This window comes from Hyperolius riggenbachi, chromosome 7 (genome assembly GCF_040937935.1).
Source record: "Hyperolius riggenbachi isolate aHypRig1 chromosome 7, aHypRig1.pri, whole genome shotgun sequence".
Classification (NCBI taxonomy): domain Eukaryota; kingdom Metazoa; phylum Chordata; class Amphibia; order Anura; family Hyperoliidae; genus Hyperolius; species Hyperolius riggenbachi.
Window position 1 is genome coordinate 205,489,256 of NC_090652.1, and position 20,715 is coordinate 205,509,970.

At 41.4% G+C, this 20,715-nt stretch overlaps 1 protein-coding gene across 28 annotated transcripts in view; it reads left to right on the forward strand.

Annotated features, from left to right (window-relative positions):
- ABI2 (abl interactor 2) overlaps positions 1-20,715 on the forward strand; it is a 189,195-nt gene that overhangs the window by 160,376 nt on the left and 8,104 nt on the right. For all 28 annotated transcript variants that reach the window (XM_068245040.1, XM_068245035.1, XM_068245036.1 and 25 more), the window contains 2 exons: positions 15,260-15,346; positions 17,280-17,453. In XM_068245040.1, coding sequence (XP_068101141.1) covers positions 15,260-15,346; positions 17,280-17,453 — 261 coding nt within the window. The remainder of the gene's footprint in view (positions 1-15,259; positions 15,347-17,279; positions 17,454-20,715) is intronic.

Sequence of the window (20,715 nt, forward strand, 5' to 3'; positions counted from 1 at the left end):
GGCAATAATGTCCAAAAATAAGGTATAATACAGCCAAAGTATTATACAAGTTAAATAATCCCTACTTGAGAGAACATGGATGTGGAAGTGACTAATACTCCATACAATGATGGGTACAAAGTTCGTATGATGAGATATCTTAAAGTTAAATAGTGATATAGGAGGATTTCATAAGGAACATGTGATTGGGGGAACCAGAGGGGGTTCATACGGAACCTGTTTTTTGAAGGAAAGGAGGAAGTGAGACTAATGGTTTAAGGATGGGAGTTGGAATTGTGAGGATAGACTGTGATAGGTTGGGAAGGGAGGAGATTGACCCTAAACTAATTAGGCAGTTATTGAGTCCTTCAGCTGCAAGGTGCACAAATTAATATTACTAAACATTTCTCTAGCCCGCAGCCTGGAGGCTCGCCCGTAGGCGGAATGTAATGGAATATGTTCAATGGGAATGAAAGTTAATAATGACTGGTTCTTATTATGGTGGTTAAAAAAATTGCATCGACAGACTGTGTATAGGAAAACCTTTGGCTATATTATGTCTATGTTGTCCACGTCTAGCCTTAATGGGCTGATTTGTGCACTCTACATATTGCAACCCACATGGGCACGTGATTAAATATGACAAAAGTAGTAAAGCAAGAGAAATGGTGTGATTCAAATGTTTTGTTGGTGTTAGGAGCAAGTAAAAGTATTCCTAGTCTGCTTGAGAAAGGAACAACATAGCCATTTCACCTGTAAGCATTTGGTAACACCAGTTTTTCTATGACTGTTATTTGTCACTAATGGTAGGGGATCAGTTTTGATTAGTAGTATCTTCAGGCATTACTAAAATGCTTGTGGAAATTTCAAAAACAAACTTTTTAGATTTTGTTACACACAAGAAGAACATTAGGTTACATTGTAATACATTTATGATGCTGAAATATAGGTATCTGCCAGAAGAATGACTGTTGGTATTGAGCAGTATGAAATGTTATTTGTACTGATGTTTAGTGTTTTGGCACTAATAGTTTTGGTGGAGCATTTTTTTTTCTGAATGAGTTGTACTGAAATAAGTTATTTACAGTGGCTTGCAAAAGTATTCGGGCCCCCTTGAAGTTTTCCACATTTTGTCACATTACTGCCACAAACATGAAGCAATTTTATTGGAATTCCATGTGAAAGATCAATACAAATTGGTGTACACGTGAGAAGTGGAACGAAAATCGTACAGGATTCCAAACCTTTTTTAACAAATCAATAACTGCAAAGTGGGGTGCTTTGCAGTTATTGATTTGTAAAAAATGTTTGGCATCATGTATGATTTTCGTTCCACTTCTCACGTGTACACCACTTTGTATTGGTCTTTCACGTGGAATTCCAATAAAACTGATTCATGTTTGTGGCAGTAATGTGACAAAATGTGGAAAACTTCAAGGGGGCCGAATACTTTTGCAAGCTACTGTAGTAGAAAGTGCATACATAGACTGTGTGTTTTTCATAAGGGGAACCATTAATTGCACATTACGTGCTCCTGCATTAACGGAATCAAAAAGGTTCTGTTGAAGCTGATAAGAAATTCTTTTGTCAAGAATACAATTGTGCTGGTTGGCCTCTGACAGAAGTAATCTTTTAGTCACACCTTTGCTTATTTAGATAGGGAACTGACATGCTGGTTGATTCTGTAACTTTTTTGGTATTATTCTTGCAATTATTTACCTTGCAATTTAATCCTACCCTCTCATATTCTTGCTTGTGTGATGGCTCTCTGGTGATGTCATACTAGAAATTCTCCTTAGGAAGTAAAAAATACAACCTCGCTCTAGGGAGGAGTTGGCAAACAAGAATGCTTTTCCTTCTCTTTTTGTATATCTTTTTTTTTTTAACATCTTATCTTTTTTTTTTTTTTTTTTTTTTTTTTTTTTTACATCTTCGTTATTAGTGTATGATTGTCTGTGCAGAGCTTTTGCATACTTGTGACTTATCCATTGTCTGTAACAGATTGAGGCTGAGACAACTCCCATTTAGTATAAACGGAGTCCCCACTTTGAAACCAAGAGAGTTGTAAATTTTTTTTTGCTATGATTATAAAATCACACGGTATATTTTCCCCCACTGCCAGCTCTGTTGACAAAGCGGTTTTCCTGTTGGCCTTGCCATTGACCACCTCCTCCCAGCAAGTTTCATTGTCAGTGTGGTCCCACTGGCATGGTCACCACTAGAAGTGTCATTGTCTACTTTCCTTCCTAGCCCCCCCCCCCCCCCAGTAAGTGTACATATTACTCAGCTGTAGCCAAGGTACTCATTTTATGCCCAGAACTGGCACCCAAGAGATTGAATCCTGATTCATATGGATGACCGTTACTCTGTACGTATGCATCTTTGGAATTTTTCTTAGAATGCTTTAAAATGCAGCACTTTCTACAGCATGAGGCTTAGTGACAGGTCAAATATTTTGGGAGTAGTTTACTATAATATCTGAAACCTAAAAGTTTGAGAGGGTGCTGTCCACCCAATCACGTTAGCTGAATTTCCTTATGAGGTTTCCTGCTGGGTCTCCTAACTAGAACAGTGCCGGTTTGTGTGTAGTCATATACAGGCACCAATGGGCAAATGGAAATCTATTATATTTCCAGCTCAGTAAATACATCATTGTGTACAGGTTAATCAGTGTGTATATGGGCATAATAACCCTGGAATTTGTGAACTCCCTAGAGCCACTATGAAGAACAGTTTTTATTCCTTTTTCTAGCAAATTGGTATTATCCTACTTATATATTTAACATGCAGAAAGTGAAAAGATGAATTGTTGTAAAGTGGGGGAGCAAACCCCTATAAACAGACACTTTATGGGGCCTACCATGAGAGAACCAGTTTTTTTGTCTTGTCAGTAAAAAACAACAACCTTGCACTCCTTAGCTATTGAGAGCTTTGGCCAGGTATATGTTCATATTGCCATAGATGACACAATGGGCATGATTCAAAAAGCTTTTTTACCTGTTTACCTCTGTTTTCACCTTTAGAACAGAGGCGACCAAAAGGATGAAAGGAAGCTAAATGAGCTTAAAAACCAAATTCTTGGTAAATAGAGGAGGTAGTGGTGGACTTACCTCCTCCAAGTAGACACACAACGACTGTAGTAAAGACAGTCAATATATTTTATTTATGAACTCCAAATATGCAATGCGTTTCGCAGGTTTGATTCCGCTTCATCAGGCAATAACAACGAAGCAATAGCATATGTGGTCAGTAGAAGAGCTGACCTCTGACAGAGGTGCCTGGCTCTTCTACTGACCACATATGCTATTAACGAACGACCTACCGATATGAATGGCATGGATTCTGTGATTCTTTGGGAACAAGTCAAAAATGTTTTGTTTTTTTTCCAATTGGACTTGAAGTTTTTGAGAAAATCCATTAAACAAAATTCAAAGACAAAATGGCTTTTAAATTCATATAAGCAAATGCAGGGGGCAGAGGTGACACATAGGGGGACACTGGAGGCACAATGGGGTACAGGGTACGGAGATGGCACAGTGTTCTGAGGATAATGAAGCTACAGTCCCTATCTCGTAATGCACAGTGGGCCCACGGTTTCTCCCAAAATGCAGTTAGGCAAAATTACCCTAAAGGTAATTACACAATGTCTTCCATGTATACGTGGAATAATAAAGGTGTCATGTTGGTCAGTACACAATGCGTTATACCAGAATATTTTTCAAAAAGAATATTTTGATATAATGCACCATTCCGTGTACTAACCTACATGAGTACTGTATTACGCATATATGGAAGAAAAACATATACCGTAGCTGAGCAGCACAACATTAAAGCACATTTTTTAAAATCCAAAACCAAATGGTTACCTGGTGTTGTGGTGAAATGTTCTCCACAACAGACAGCGAATGGCCGGCCCAGTGACAGCAGGCAGACCCCCTCAGACAGCAAGACGCTCATTGTGGCAAAGTTTACCCCAAAATACACATAATATGGCAGAGTATCCCCCAAAATATGTATAATGTGGCAACGTATACCCTAAAATACACATAATGCAGCAGCATTTCCTCCAAAATACATAATGTGGGAGCATTTTCCACATAATACACTGGTGGAGGAGATAAAAAAAAAAAACACAGGCTGCTACTGATGTCACAGGGGAGGTGATCTCAGCTTGTGTGAGATCTCACATAGACTACGCCCCTGTGAGGGAGGGTAGCTGATGAAAAACATACCCATGATCTAAAACCTCCTAAGCTCAGATGTAATGGCTGCCACCTGCATAACCCTAGTTATGAAAAGAGAAGGGTGAAAAGCATACACTGAAATGCTCATAGGCTTGGAGTGTTTATTTTGTATGTGTCAGAGTGGTAAAACTAAATATTTTGAATTAAAAAAATGTTTGGTTTGGGTCCGCTTTAAAACATCTGAAATTGGATGAAAGTCTATGTAGCACATATTTTGGCCAGAAGAATTACAGACAAACAGAAAAAATAGGTTCTCAGGGAAACTCCGTGGTGTCACATAAGCCATAACTGATTTTGATTTATAGTAAATATTTCAAGTAGTGATTGGCTTCTGAGAGGCATGTGTGGATGTTTCCTGGAAACCATTTTGCTAAGACCGAGGTTGTGCTGAAAATGTATTGCTACTGCAGTCTTTGTTCTGCTGTGAAAGAAACTGGTACACTACTATTGGTTTATAATCAAAATGTTACACCCTTTGTCATACTGCACAAAAATCGGTAACCTTAGGTTACTATAGCAAACTATCAGCGCTCAATCCCACAATTAAAATTGCTTAAAGCGGATCCGAGGTGAAAAATTAACTAGAATATGTAACTTGTCCTTGTATCTTATCTGAAGTTTAGATGGTTTACACCAGGGGTGCCAATTAGATAGATCGTGATCTACCGGTAGATCGCGAAGGCCTTCTTGGTAGATCCCAACACCACTACATTTTCCATACTGTATATACAAGTGTGCTCCTAAAATTGTACATAGGTAGATCCGCTTCTCTGCACCACTGATGGATTCAAATTCAGCACTCCACTTGATGTCAGGAGACAAGTACTGAACTCACGCAAGCATCGCGCGAGTTCAGCTGCACCTGACTGGGAACGCCCACTCCTCCTCAATCATCGCAAGCCTCCACCTTCTTAGACTGAGTTCCCATAACCACACCAGCATGGAATTCGGAAGAACGCCACGATGCTGGGGTAAAGGGGGCGGGGATTAAAGTTTTTAACCTGGAAAAAATGAAAAAAAACAAACCTAACACATTTTGAAGGGGAGATTGCCCCAGAACATGTATAGGTCACATTTATTAAAGGTGCAAATCTTCCCCTCGGATCCACTTTAATGACGTTGCTATGAATAAAAAAGTTTTTACCTCCTAAATACTAAGCTGCTTTGCCCTCAAAATTTTTTATAATTCTCACTCTGATCAGATATTGGCACAGATTGGTTCCTGATCACAGAGAGGGATCTATTACTGCCACACACAGCAAATGGATTTTTAATAGTTTTCATGTTGAATTCTATTTAAAAAAAATCTACAGAGCCGCTGCTGCACTACAGGACTGACTGCCAGGCCTCCAGGTCTCTCCCCATCTATAGTGTACTCCTCCAAGCCTGTGTAGAGGGTTGGCAGCACAGTGCACATTCACCCATCCTTCTATGTCCTGTCACCATCCCTGCTGGGGCGCCTGTTTTCCCGTGACCTTGCAGCATGTACATAGCCACATAACATACATAATGACATGCGCCCCAGTGGGGATGAGAGGTCAAAGTGAGGTTTCATCTGATGAAGGCGCAGAGCGCCAAAACGTGTCATGACGTTGGAAGCACGCTACGAGTAGGACCCGCTCAACCGACATCCATCCTCGAGTCCACACCACCGGACACTGCGCTGCTGGCCACAGCCGGAGCCATGGGAGAAGTTAATGTGACGGGCTACTGTGACTGTGATATGCGATTTTTATCTTCTGCTTCCTATAAGTAGAACTTGTATTTTTACAAATACAACTCCATTGAACTACTACACCATAGAGCACTCTCTTTTTCCCCAGATCTGCTACCCATTTCTACCATAAGAGCTGCACGGAGTGTTTTAGACTATGGATTGACTGTTCGGGATAGTGCATTTACTTGTTGGATCGCAGTATTCTCTTTAACTTAGGACAAAGCGAGGTGCATGCCAGCAGGCAAGTGAGTGCACGCACCACTACCACCACTCTGCATGGGAGAACACACTATAGATTGGGGAAGACCTGGAGGGATCCATCAGCGTACATATATCTACTGCCGACACCCAACTGCATTCTTTTGAGCAAGATTCTTCTGTCTGGAGTAATCGATAGTTTTGAAAAAAATAATGATCAGGCAGCCATGTTGCGGCATCGATCTCTGGCAGATTCGATCATAATGATCGAATCTGTCAGGGCAAATCGACAAGTTTATGGGTACCTTTATCCGTGTTCCTAAAGGATACTAGTTCTGATTTGCATGCAGTTATTGTCCTCTTATTTAACCACTTTATCCACCACAACAGTATATCTAAGTCCTCTGTGACTTCATCTAAGCCACAAGTCAGTAGAAATACGTCTTGTAGCAGAAGCAGTGCTGTGCAGGATTGGGCTTGCTCCTGTGCACATTTCTGGCACTATCTGATGCAGCACTAATTGGTGAACGGGAATATATTTTCCCGAGCTAATGAGATTCAATTTACCATTAAAATACTTTTATTTTCTCAGTTTATAGTGAAAAATACACTCTAGCATTATTTCAGAATCGAATAATCTAAGTTTTGTGATGAGCTATAAGAATAGCCAAACTTTTTTTTATCTACAGTAGCACTTTTTATTTTTAAACTGTGATTGGTAAAACTGAGAAATAATGTGTGTGTTCTATTTTTTTCCCTTGTTTTCCCATTAAAGTTCATAGAAAACAAAATAGTTTAAGGGGAAAAAATGGCATACAATGAAAGCCTAGTTTGTCTTGAAAAAAACACTATATATTTCATTTCTGTGTCATAAGTAGGGATAAAGTTATTTCTGATTAAATAAGGACATAGCCAAACTGTCAAAACTGCTCTGGTCCATAAGTGGGAAACAAGGTCTGGATGTGAAGTGGTGGTTAAGTGGCCGCAATAGCAGCATGGGGGGCGCTATTATGGCTGGGAACGCAAAGAATCACTCGCGTTCCCATGCCTGTCGGCCGGTGACGGCGAACCCAGAAGTGTTCGCCGGCGTGTCCTGGAGCATCGGAGCGGGGCTGCGAGGGCACCGATCGGCTGCAGGGGGCTGAGGGAAGCCCCAGGTGAGTAAATCTCATTTTTTTCCCTAGACTTAAGGATCACTTTAAAGAGGAACAGTCATGAAAATCTTAAAATTTAAAACTAATACAAATAAGTATGTTTCTCCCAGAGTAAAATGAGCCATAAATTACTTTTCTCCAATGTTGCTGTCACTTACAGTGGGTAGTAGAAATCTGACATTACTGACAGATTTTGGACTAGCCCATCTACTCATAGGGGGGTTCTCAGGGTTTTCTTCATTTTTAAAAGCACTTAGTGAATGGCAGCTGTTCCGTCCAACTGCCAAAATAGTGCGCAGGGAGCCTGGCTAGCATCTTTGCAATAATCATTTTCAGGGAATGTCTCTATAAATATAAAAGGCCATGCTGAGAATCCCCCATGAATAGATGGACTAGCCCAAATGTCAGATTGCTACTACCTACTATAAGTGACACCAACATAGGAGAAAAGTAATGTATGGCTCATTTTACTCTGGGAGAAATGTACTTCTTATTTGTATGTGTTTTAAATTTTAAGATTTTCACAACCGTTCCTTTTTAAGAGGAGAGATACAAGATTTATAAGAGCAGCTGATTGTCAGTCAGTACCTGACATTTATCCTCAAAAAAAGGCAAGATATTCAGTTCAGATCAGGAACAATGCTTACACACTGACACATCCCCAACATTTCCCCTATCCTGTACAGCTGTTAGAACAGCTGTAATAAGCTATAAGGAAAAACAAACCGTCATCATTGTCTGTGGGATGACAGCTGTCAGATCTGTCTAAATGACGCCAGGTCTTCCTTCTGTAGCAGTGGTGCAACTGATTTTCATTGAAAGTGAGTTACCACATTTTATTCATGTGAAGTGATTACGTGGTAATTATTGTTTTACAATTTCCGCATGTCTCGGCACCAAGTTTTCTTTCTCTTTTTTTTTTTTTTTCTCCAGGAAATTGTTGTTTGACCTTCATGTGAGATTGTATATAATATTTGTGTGGCTATTTGGGCGTAAACACATTTTTTTTCTTGTACTTTTTTCTTTTTTTTTATGAGATTAAAAATTGTAACTCTAGACTTTAGCTGCATACACACACTAGGTGGAACTTGTTAGGGGCCATCTCGGCTGAGAATATAGTGTGTGTACAAGTGTCCCCTAAAGTCGTATAGTTTCTGTACCCTCCTCCTTGCCTCACCCACCAGAAGCTATGCCATTGTCCCTCCTCCCCTCTGCATATTAACATTATAGCGGAGAGAGGCGCTCTTTCCCACTCAGTTGCCCACAGGATCAAGCTTGACAGGTGACACTAAAGCTCCATGCACACACTACATTAAACACGGCTGAGGCGGCCAATAATGCTCCTTGCAGGGATAATCTGGCGTTTGTACAGCAGCCCCCCGACCGACCCAGCAATCCGTCAGGTGGATCAACTTAGTCAAGCAACAGCCAATACCATTGTCCTCTTCGCTCTCCCCACTGTCGTGTGACGTCACGTCTGTGCTGCTCCATCGGCCCTCAGCCTCCCTGTGTTACAACAAAATGCGTTTTTGGCAGTACAGCTGACTCAGTGTCTGTACAGCAGGAAGAGGTGGCAGAGCTTCACAAGGCATCTGAATGACCAACTGCATGGATGTGCAGAGCCTAAATATAGGTTACCTAACTTGCATTCAAAACTGATGCAACAAAATGGAGGATGTTGGCTTTCTAAAACCGTTTGCACGCAGTCTGTACTAGACACTGCCACTGCATGAAAGAGATCCTAACCACTGTTTACCTAAAAACATAGTGTGAACTTGGGAGCTGCAAAAAAAAAAGTTTGCATGCAGGATGTTTCGTACTAGGCTCTTCCAACGCGTTAAAGTGGTCTGAAACTCTAACATAACATTCAATAAAAATGTTTTCCTACTTTTATTACTCATACAGTTATATTTGCTTTTGTGCATAAGTAATGTTGTCTGTTTACAAATTATAAGTGTAGTTCATCTTGCCCTGAAACCTGCCATTGTGTTTTATTCAAACTGCTTTTTATTATATATTAACCTCTTCTAATTCGCTGTTCTGAGCTGTTTGTGTACTTGAAGCACAGAGAGCTTCACTGGGAGCTGCTTTTCACTTGTTACACTGTGTTTACACACATGTATCAACATTTGAATGCAAACAAAGATACGGTTATCTCCAGTAATGTTCTGCTAAAAAAAAATTCTGGGCTAGTAGCTTTCAAGCTGTGAGGAATCTTTTAGAGCAAAGTAGAAATGCTTACTTTCAGACCACTTTAAGGTATGCTCATGGAAGAGACCCTCACCACTAGATGCCTTATTCAAAGTGTGTATTTAGTTTCTGGGGGGCTCTGCACACCTATGTTTGTAGTCAATTCAGGTGCAGCCTGTTTAGGAATGCTGCCAAATTCTCCCTGTTCCTAAAAAAAAAAAAAAAAAAAAAAAAAAAAAGTGTAACCCATTTTGTGGCCAGCTGCCCCCAGGTGCAGTGTTTGCTTTTTTAAAGCAGCTCCAAACACAGTCAACACCACTGATAGGGAACTTAGATCTTACTCAGATTATCGGATCTTGCTCCAGCACAGTGTGCAGCTTAGATTTACTGATTGATGGAGAATTAAACTCCAGTAATCACATTTTAGCTGTTGTAAAACATTCCTCCTTTCACCTAAGGAATATTGCAAAAATTAAGCACCTCATTCATTCTGAGAATTTTCTAACCCTAGTTTACGCCTTCGTCACGGCTGGACTATTGCATTACCTTCTATGCAGTCCTTCCAAATAAAGACCTACACCACCTGCAGCTAGTACAGGATGCTGCCGTAAAACTAATAAGCCAACCCTGCCATTTCCACATAAAACCAATCCTTTGCTCACTACGCTGGCTACCCATAAAATGAAGAATCCTTTTCAAAATTGGCATGCGAACATTCAAATCCCTACACAACCTAGGCCCTGGATACCTGAAGGATTTGTTGCAACTGCGTCACACCTCCCACAACCTCATATTAAAAGGATCCAATAACTTGAACACCCCAGAGTACAACTAAAAACCTTTGGTGCCAGAGCTTTATGTAGCCCCTACCCTGTAGAATGTTTTGCCAAACTTAAGACAGCTCCAACTCTGGACCCATTTCAATCAGAACTAAAAAGCTACCTGTTTAGTCTAGCATTTATGATCACATAACTTTTCCACCTGTACCCATCACTATGTCTGAGACAAGCTTATGCACTTTGGGTCCTATAGGAGAAAAGCGGTTTACAAATGTTTTGTTGCTGCAGAGAACCCCTTTCTAAATCAATGGCAAAACATTTTTTTTCCTCCATATACATATCGTGTCCCCTTGTTGTTGGTTTTTACAAACCTAGTGAAGAAAAAAGCTCATCTGCCAAGCCTTTGTATTGTGCTATCCTCCACCGCTGTACAGCCACCCAGCTTGGTCATCACTTGGTCATCAAGCCGTGTTCCTGGTACTGTGAACAGTAGCCCTCAGCTGTATGGCAGTGAAGGATGTACAGTTATCGCTGGAGAGAGCCATAGTGAGTAATACTCTATGCTGATCTCCCAGCGCCATCAGGGAATTGGGAGGGTGGTGGGAAGACGGGGGTTTAAAAATATAAATACGCTTTTTTTTTTTTAACCTATAATGGGTTAACTTATGCCTTTTTAACCTTTACTATGGAATCTATAGCTGACCTACATATACTGTGGCACCTATAGCTGACCTACCTATACCATGGCACCTATAGCTGACCTACCTATACTGTTGCACCTATAGCTAACCTACCTATACTGTGGCACCTATAGCTTGCTTATCTATACTGTGGCTTCTAAAGCTGGCCTTCCTATACTGGGACAACTATAGCTGACTAAGGTATACTGGGGCAAGTATAGCTGGTTAACCTTCCTGGCGGTAAGCCCGAGCTCTGCGCAGGAAGATATCTCAGCCCCTGGTGGGGCGATTTGCGCCATTTAAAGTGCTGTACGCGCAGCTAGCACTTTGCTAGCCGCGCGTACAGCTTGATCGCCGCCGCTCTGCGGCGATCGCTCGCACGCAGCGGCGGAAGAGGGCCCCCCTGCCAGAGCCCTGCGCTGCCCGGACCAATGAGTTCCAGGCAGCGCTATGGGCTGGATCTGAGCCGTCTGACGTCAGGACGTCGGCTGACGTCCATGACGTCATTCCGATCATCGCCATGGCGACAGGAGAAGCCAAACGGGAACGCGTTATACACGTTCCCCTGTTTGCTATTGATGCCGGCGACGATCGCACTAGAGGGACACATGCGCCCTCTAGTGGTGTTTCATGTAGCTACCACTCTGGTAGCTTTACATGAAACAAATAAAAACAAATTAAAAAAAAAAGGATTTCTGCATATTTTGCAGAAAAAAATCAACCGCCAGGAGGGTTAACTAATACTGGGACAACTCGCTCTAACCTTGGGTCCTCACTCTCAAAACTCACTTTCATTTCAGGCCCACACTCACTCTTAACCTTAATCCCTCACTCTCAGCACACTCGCTCTCATTTCAGGCCCACACACTCGGCACACTCGCTAAGAATGATCAGAGATGCACATTTTTCTGAGTTGATGCAAATGTATACATCATTTTATGCAATTATATGCAACCTAGGTTTAAATTTATTGGTCCATTTTTCAAGCTACATATATTTGCAAAAAAAAAGTTGCATAAACTTGCATCAACTCGGAAACATTTGCATCTCATTGTTTATCCCTAACACTCACTCTAACCTAAGGCCCTCACTCATTTTTATCTATGTTTTCTCACTTAAATGAGGATAAAACCAGGTACAGAGAGGTCTTAAACTGAACAGTAAATTTTGTGTTAACACGCCCCCTTTTCATCATGAGAATTTTGATTTGCGGTAAAATACTGCACAAATTACCGCATATTTTACCGCATGAGGTAATTCATGACTAAAATTTACAGCATGAGGTAAAACATGAGTTAAATGTACCAGAATTGCTAAATGTCATTACCTCATGAGATAAATTACCGTACATGAGGTCATTGGTTTGCAAACCCTACCAGAATTTAGGCTAATACCCATGATGTTACTAGGGCAAACCCCTCTGCCACCACTACAGACATGAGTAGAAATTGTACTGCAGATGAATGTGACTGCAGATTTTTATTTAGTCTGACGAATGCACTGCCATTATGCAAGTAAAACATCTAATGATATGAAGCATCTTGAGAAGGTAATTGGAGATGAGTCATTCATCTCTGATAGATGTCTGTGCTATATAAAAACTAAATAAATAAAAAAAATCAGTTTTTATTCCAAGCCCTTCCAGAATGACTAGTGTAGGGATTTGAAGCATGCAGGTTGCACTTTGTGTTTTGGTTAGAAGTGAACATTGGAGAGTAAGAATTAGGCAGTATATGTCATCATACATTTTTTTACACGCATACTTGTCAAGATGTATCTGCAACGACCTTTATTGTTTGTAATTGTTTGATATAGCTGTCAAAATATTGTTTGCCTACAATAAAACTGATCTGTGCTGAAAAAGGGTTTTAGTAAGCTCCATTGTGTTACAGAATAATTTGTAGCAGACATTCTAGAATGTTTATGTAAAACACTGATGAAGCTATGAAGGTGGAGGGGTGTGCGTGTCAATAAATCCAGTAGCATTACTTTCAAAAACCATGCTTTATTAAATACTCATCCTAACTGTTGATCTAAAAAGTAGCTGTGACAAAAGAAGTGGCCAATTCCCATACAGCCTTTACACCGCACCATACTTGCATGCTCAATTGTAACCATCAAAGCCAAATATGACTCTCTCGGCAGAGCCGTAGATCTTACATATAGGTCGATACCTCTCCCATTCGCTTCACTTCCACATCCCCCGAATAAAGGAGATGGGGCGGATGCGGACGTGCGGGAAACTGCATTATGCTGCAGATTCTCTGTTCGCTCTGCATCACTCCGGATAACCAACATGCAATTGAAACTGTTCCATTGCCATGATTTGGTTTGTTTGGCTGCAGTGCAATGCCGCTATGTAGCCACATTGCACTGCATGTAGTGGAAACGGGCACTATGACCTCTTTTTCACGGACAGTTGAACTGTGTGCTCAGCAAGTAGTTAACAAGCAGCAGTGAGCAGTTATCAAGCAGCAGCAGACAGTTGTGAGAGTTTGAGAGGCATTTCACTGCCTATCAACTGTCCGTAGAAAAGAGGCCTAAGACAAGTTAGTGTGGTGCCCTTTTTGTATTGCAGATGTAAGAATGTCTCTTGACTGCCTCACACAAATCTATGAGTGGATTGTTTCCCTTGTTTCGTATTAGGCTGACCAATGACCATACACAGGTCAGTGTGGTCAAAAGATTGAACCTTCTCAGATCATAATTTGCTGAGAGAAAGATTATCTGATCCAGTCCCTCCACACACTGCACATTTTTTATTGATTTCAGCATTAAATCTATAAACAAATATATCTAATTGATGCAGTGCAACACGATGGGATGTCCATCTGCAGCTCACCCACCACTGATGGATTAGTATCTTATGTCCTGTACAATGGACTGATTAAATCAGCCAATAAGGCTGGCATGTTAGGGCATTGATTTCTGGCAGATTTTATCTGGCAGAATAATCAAACCAGCAGGATATTGACTTTAAAAATTGACCAGTGTATGGCCAGCTTTAAACTCTGTGTTTTGGTCATTCTAGTAGTGATTCTCAAACTTGTCCTTGTGATTCCCCAACAGTGCATGTTTTGCCCAGGTGGGTAGTTGGTGTCTCAGCTAGGTAGATTCCATGTAGCTGAGGCATGGGTGAGGTTGCCTGTAAAGCATGCACGATTAGGGAGTTGTGGGGGCAGGTTTTAGAAACACTTTTCTCTAGTAGTAGCCTGTGCAAGTTCATACTCTCGCTGCTTTACACAGTACTAGGAGAGAAAGCAATAGGCTAAAAACTTCCTCTGCTGCTGATTGCTTGTTACCTGTGTTATGAGTGCATTAGAGGGGAGTTGCCTGTACAGTTTATCAGACTGAAGGGCCAAATATACATTTTAGACCACCAAATGTTTCATGTCTGTACATCTCTAGACACTTCTCTGAATGATGCTCACTTGTCATTTTGTTACCTCCAGGCAGGAACCAGTGGATATTACAAAACTCCATTCACTGAATTGTAGAAGTTATACATGGTGGTCCCTGGCATACAGTTTATTTTTTCTGTATTAATAATTTATTTGAATGTGTGCTGTGTATGTATATTAATTCTTATTTTAGTAATATTGCAGTTTAGATAATGGAGTTTAAAGAGAAACTGTGACCAAGGATTGAACTCCTTCCTAATCAGTAGCTGATACCTCCTTTCCCACGAGAAATCTTTTCCTTTTCTCAAATGGATCATTACGGGGCTCTGTATGGCTGATATTGTGTTGAAAACCCTCCCACAGTGTGATGTCAGGACATCACACTGTGGGAGCCTTGTTGCATTGTGGGAAATAACAGGGAAAGGAAAGATTTTACAACAAACGCAGCAAACACTGACTAAATCATTTATACATAATTATTGTAAAAATTAAGCACTTTTGTTCATTACGTTTATTTCACTGGAGTTCCTCATTAAAGGAAATTGTTATATCGCCAAAGAAACATTTTAATTACCAAGGTTTCTTTTTCTATTAATTGCTTACGTGATATTGTTGGAGCTCCACCTGCTGGTGTCTAAATATCATTGTGTAATATCCTAAAAAGCAGTCTCCAACTTCGACACAACAAATTCATGCTCTCTATGGAGCTGTCTTACCTTTACTAAGCAAAGTAAAGTCTATCTCCAACTTACAACACTTGCCAATCCGTCCAGCAAACAGGGCTCTAAAAAAATACCAAAAATGTAATTTGTGATGTGCAATTCTATGCATTACAGTTAATGATTTTCATGTTTTTGGAAGTGAATGCAGTGATACATCTTTGAGTGGTCGGCTAATGATGTCTCCTTTCCTCACAGTATCACATGCTCCTCCTCCTCCTTCTATACTACAGGTAACTCCACAGTTACCTCTGATGGGATTCGTGGCTAGAGTTCAAGAAAATAGTAAGTGTTTAGAAAAGTCTGTTGTTTGCATGTATAAAGGTAAAGTCATTGCCCTACTTACAAGTAACATTTGTCATTTAGCATTAATATATTTATTAAAATGTTAGTTTTGTTATAGATTACATTAATCATGAGGTATTAACTGTAATAAGATATCTTTCATAATAATTTGATAAGGACTTTAGTCTGTCTGGTGATGCAATTTAATTTCTAACTTTAACTAAATGTACTTTATTAGGTTCCACGGAAAATGTAGCATTGCAGCTACCTTTTTTTTTTTTTTTTTTTTTTTTTTTTAACCCAGTTTGGTTTACTTAGTAGATAGTTTTGGTGATAAACAGGAAGACCGCCACATATTTTACTCTTATTAAAGAGGAGCTGTCAGGCATACTATCTCAGATAAAAACAAAAACATATATAAGTTGATAAATACTTGCTTTACTTACATAACATATGTAATGCACTGTCCACGTTTTGATTTTAGTGATTTTTCTACAGTAAAAAAAGAGAAAATTCTCCTTGGCATTTCCCATTTTAAGTGTGACCATTTTGAAGCCAATCCTGATCTCATTATCTGCCCTACTCTCCTCTGCCTGCTTTGCCAGCCCTTCGCTATAGAATGTGCATTGTCTCAGCATGAGAAATAATGGCAAATCAGAGAGGAAGAGAGGTGTGGGAGGGGAAAACAAAAGGGAAAGAGGCTTTAGCCAATCAGACTGCAGTAGTTAAGTCTGAGGGGAAATAGAGAAGCAAAAACCATTTCTTTATGTGTACCAAATAAGAGTCAGGTAAACTGGGGAATGATCATTTATCAACAAGAAAAGTAATAGTGACTTTAACTTATCTGTACATGTCTATTGGACCAGTAAAACTGGTTTGCATTCTTTGCTGAAGCCGGGTACCCATAATCATCACATCTGTGGTCCAATCTGGAATTCAGGGGACCTTTAAGTATGTTTCAATGCTATTTGCCTTGTACTGAATGGGGAATAAAGTAGATCTCCACTGTAAATTTCAAAGTGAAAATGACACTTACTATGACTGCTCTGCCTCCTTTTTTTTACCCAGTGCAGCAAATAGTTTAATTCGGCAGCAGGGGGAAGCATTGTGGCAGCTTTGTACTGCAACATGCTGTTTGTGGAACTACTTCTCTCTTCACCTCTCCTTTGTGAGCTAGCATAAGTGGCACAGGTAGAGGCAGAGTACCTCTAACAGGCCACACTATAACATCACTTCCCCCACACAGATGACACAATCTCTTCACAGTAGTGACAAAAAACCATCATGGCAGTTTTTCAGAAAGAGAGCGAAGCTAACCAGAAATAAAATGGATTTTATGGCGCACGTGGTCAGTTTTTAGGGCTCGTTTCCACTATCGCGAATCCGCATGCGTCCAACGCATGCAGATTCGCACATGGTATGCAAGTGGATGGGCCTGTTTCCACTGTTGCGTTGGTGATGTGCGTTTTTTTCAGCGGTAAAAAAACTCACAAAAGAGCCAACGAATTCGCCTGCGAGTGGAATGCATGCGAATCGCCGCTAATGTATTTAATAGGAAATTCGCATGCGGCTATGGTATGCGAATTTTCATGCGAATTCGCATGCGAATTTGCATAGGTACCAATGTAATTCAAACAGGCAGTGACATGGTTAAATTCGCATATACCCTCACCTATGCGAATTCGCGGCAAAAAACACATGGGAAATCGCATCCGCATGCGATTTCATCAGCGGTGGAATCCAGGCGATTCCGCACCGCAATAGTGGAAACAAGCCCTTAGACATTTTTCCTGCTACTTTGCTGCCTTTGCTAATAGTGTCTATTTTATTTTTACATTGGAGGTCCGCTTACATTGTCTGGTGTGTATGTGCAGACTATCTGTCTACATTTAGGGATTCTCATTTCTTTTCTTGTAACATTTATTTTAAATAGTTTCAGAAACACCACCTCCACCTCCTCCAGCAGAGGAACCTGTATTTGATGAATCCCCTCCCCCACCCCCACCTCCGGAAGACTATGAAGAGGAGGAGGCTGCAGTAGTCGAGTACAGTGACCCATATGCTGAGGAAGATCCTCCATGGGCACCTAGAAACTACTTAGAAAAAGGTAAATATTAATCAGTAACGTTTGAATCCCACCTTCTATGAAGTGGAAAAAAAGCATTGTATAGGGAACAAACTGTGTTCCATTCAAACTATTTTCATAGTTTGTATTTCTACGAAAGATTTACACACTGAAACGTATATGAGCAATTTCCCCCATCTTGCAATAAAATCGCAACCATTATTGCTTAAAATGGGAAATCTTAGCCACCCCAAGCCAGTTAGGCACTACACTACATTTTCCTTTGACTCAGTGGACCAATAGATCATAGGGAAGTGACATAGAGCCTGGCTAACTTAAAGAGACTCTGTAACAAAATTTTGAGCCTTATTTCTTCTGTCCTATAAGTTACTATTACTGTTCTAATGTGGTCTGTCTTACTGCAGCCTTTCCTACTAGCACTGTCTCTGTATTAAATCTTATCTCCTTTCCTCTGTCATGTCTGTCGGGCTGAGGCTGGAATGTGTGGAATGTGCAGCACTGCTTGTCATTGGCAAAAGCTTTACACACACCCTCCAAGCTCTGGATGAGTCACACAGTAAGCTAGTTCTCAGCCTATGATACTCTGGTTAGAAGCCAGTCTTTTGTTTGTAAACACTGCCTAAAACTGTTAATTACAAACCAGGATTGCAGCAGGGAGTGGCAGAAAGAGCACAGAGGGGCACAGGAGAACATAAGGAATAGAATGGTATGCTTTTTATTGTAAGAATTCTAGAGTACAGATTCTCTTTAAAGGGAGCCTGAGGTGGGAGGCATATGGAGGCTGCCATAGTAATTTCCTTGTAATCCATGCCAGTTGTCTGGCAGCTTTGTTGCTCTTCTGGCATAAGTAGTGTCTGAGTCAAAGCCCTGGAACAAGCATATGGCTAATCCAGTAAAACCTCAAGTTGGTAAGAGTACCTGATCTGCTGCATGATTGTTCATGGTCTATGGATAAATGTATTACACACACAAGATCAGGAGGACTGCCAGGCAACTGGCATTGTTTAAAAAGAAATAAATGTGGCCGCCTCCATGCCCTTCTTACCCCAGGATCCCCTTTAAGTAATAGAGTTGTAGTCATGTGTGAACTAAAGCGATGTGCACACCTTAAAGAGAATCTGTACTGTAAAATTCTTACAATAAAAAGCATACCATTCTATTCATTATGTTCTCCTGGGCCCCTCTGTGCGGTTTCTGCCACTCCCTGCTGCAATCCTGGCTTGTAATTGCCATTTGTATGCAGTGTTTACAAACAAGACATAGCAAGTGATAGGCTGAGAGTAGCTCAGTGTGTGAGTCATACAGAGTGTGCAGGGGGCCTGGAGAGGGTGTGTATAGTTTCTATCCAATCACAAGCAGCACAGCACATTCCAGCCTTACTGCCTGAGCCCGACTGACCCGATAGAGGAGAGATTAGATCATATAACAGAGATAACACAGCCACTGTGCAACTAGGAAAGGCTGCAGTAAGACAGAGCACATTAGAACAGCTATAGGAACGTATAGGATAGAAGAAATAAGGCTCAAAATTGTGTGAGTCTCTTTAAAGTGTACCCGAGGTGGAGTTGGCAGATCAATTGGGGCACAGAGGCATGTTGGATAGTAAATTACATACCTCTGTGTATTTCCTTTTCTGCATTCCACACCCCCTGGCCACTGCACTACTGCCCTAAAATTGCTGACATGGAGCTTGACGACAGCTTGAGCAAAGGAAAGTGCATTCCTTGCAGGAGAAGGATGCCTACTCCAGCCTCAAACAGCCCTTTTAATGCCTCTTCTTGCCTATTCATTGCCTTTCACCTGCCCCTCCTCACTGCTTCCCCTCCTCTCTGTGCTCTGGGAAAGAAGCAGAGATTGGGCTGCAGCGTCGTGACCCCAGGATCACAGACATTTTTTTTTCAATGAAAATGAAACCAGCTGATTGTGAGGCTCAGGAGCGACAAGGAGCAGCGGCAAGATGCACTACATGATTTGACTAGTTAAATTAGAATATTGTGCAAAAGTCATTTTATTTCAGTAATTCACCTTAACCCTCCTGGCGGTAAGCCCGAGCTGAGCTCGGGGTAAGCCGCCGGGAGGCACCGCTCAGGCCCCGCTGGGCCGATTTGCATAATTTTTTTTTTTGCTGCACGCAGCTAGCACTTTGCTAGCTGCGTGCAGTGTCCGATCGCCGCCGATCCGCCGCTACCCGTCGCGCCGCAGCCGCCCCCCCCCCCCCCAGACCCCGTGCGCTGCCTGGCCAATCAGTGCCAGGCAGCGCCGTGGGGTGGATCGGAGTCCCCTTTGACGTCACGACGTCTGTGACGTCATCCCGCCCCGTCGCCATGGCGACGGTGGAAGCCCTTCAAGAGATCCCGTTCTTTGAACGGGATCTCTTGATCTCCGATCGCCGGCGGCGATCGGAGGGGCTGGGGGGATGCCGCTGAGCAGCGGCTATCATGTAGCGAGACCTCGTCTCGCTACATGAAAAAAAAAAAAAAATTAAAAAAAACGTATTTGCTGCCCCCTGGCGGATTTTGTCAAACCGCCAGGAGGGTTAAAGACTGAAACGAATATATGAAATAGACTCATTAAATGCAAATCGAGATAGTTCAAGCCTTTATTTGCTATAACTTTGATTATGGCTTACAGTTTATGAAAACCCAAAAATCTCAGGCTGTTAGAATATTGTGAAAATGTTCAATATTCTAGGTGCAGTGTGTCAGACTCCACCTGCAAAGGTTTCCTATTTTATATATTTGAGTCACCTTTTATGTTGAATTACTGAAATGAATGGACTTTTGCTTGATATTGTAATTTTTCTAGATTTACCTGTATGTAAGCTTAAACGTTCTCATTTTAAAGGTACACTATCACAAGTGTAAAGGGAATCTTAAGTGAAAAACAAACAAAAAGATTTTAACTTACCTGGGGCTTTTTGCAGCCCCCTGGAGTAGTGCTGTAACCATGCGGCAATCCCTGCAAAGCTGGCCCATAGCCGGCTACTGCACTACCGCGGCTTCGAGCCACATGTGCCCTAATTACACTCCAATTGAGATCCAGTTGGAGGGAGGATCGAGGGTACCTGCCATGGAGCTAACATGTGCCGGTGAGGCCACAACACGTTTCATCACACCTGATGGAGGTGTTGATATGACGAAACGTGTTGTGGCATCCACAGCAGGCACCCTCAATCATCCCTCCAACTAGATTCAAATTGCCACTGGCCACAGCAGTTCCCAGGTTGCCCACTGTGGGATGCTGTTGTAAGGGCCTTCCAAGCCCGGATTTATGCTTGATTTTG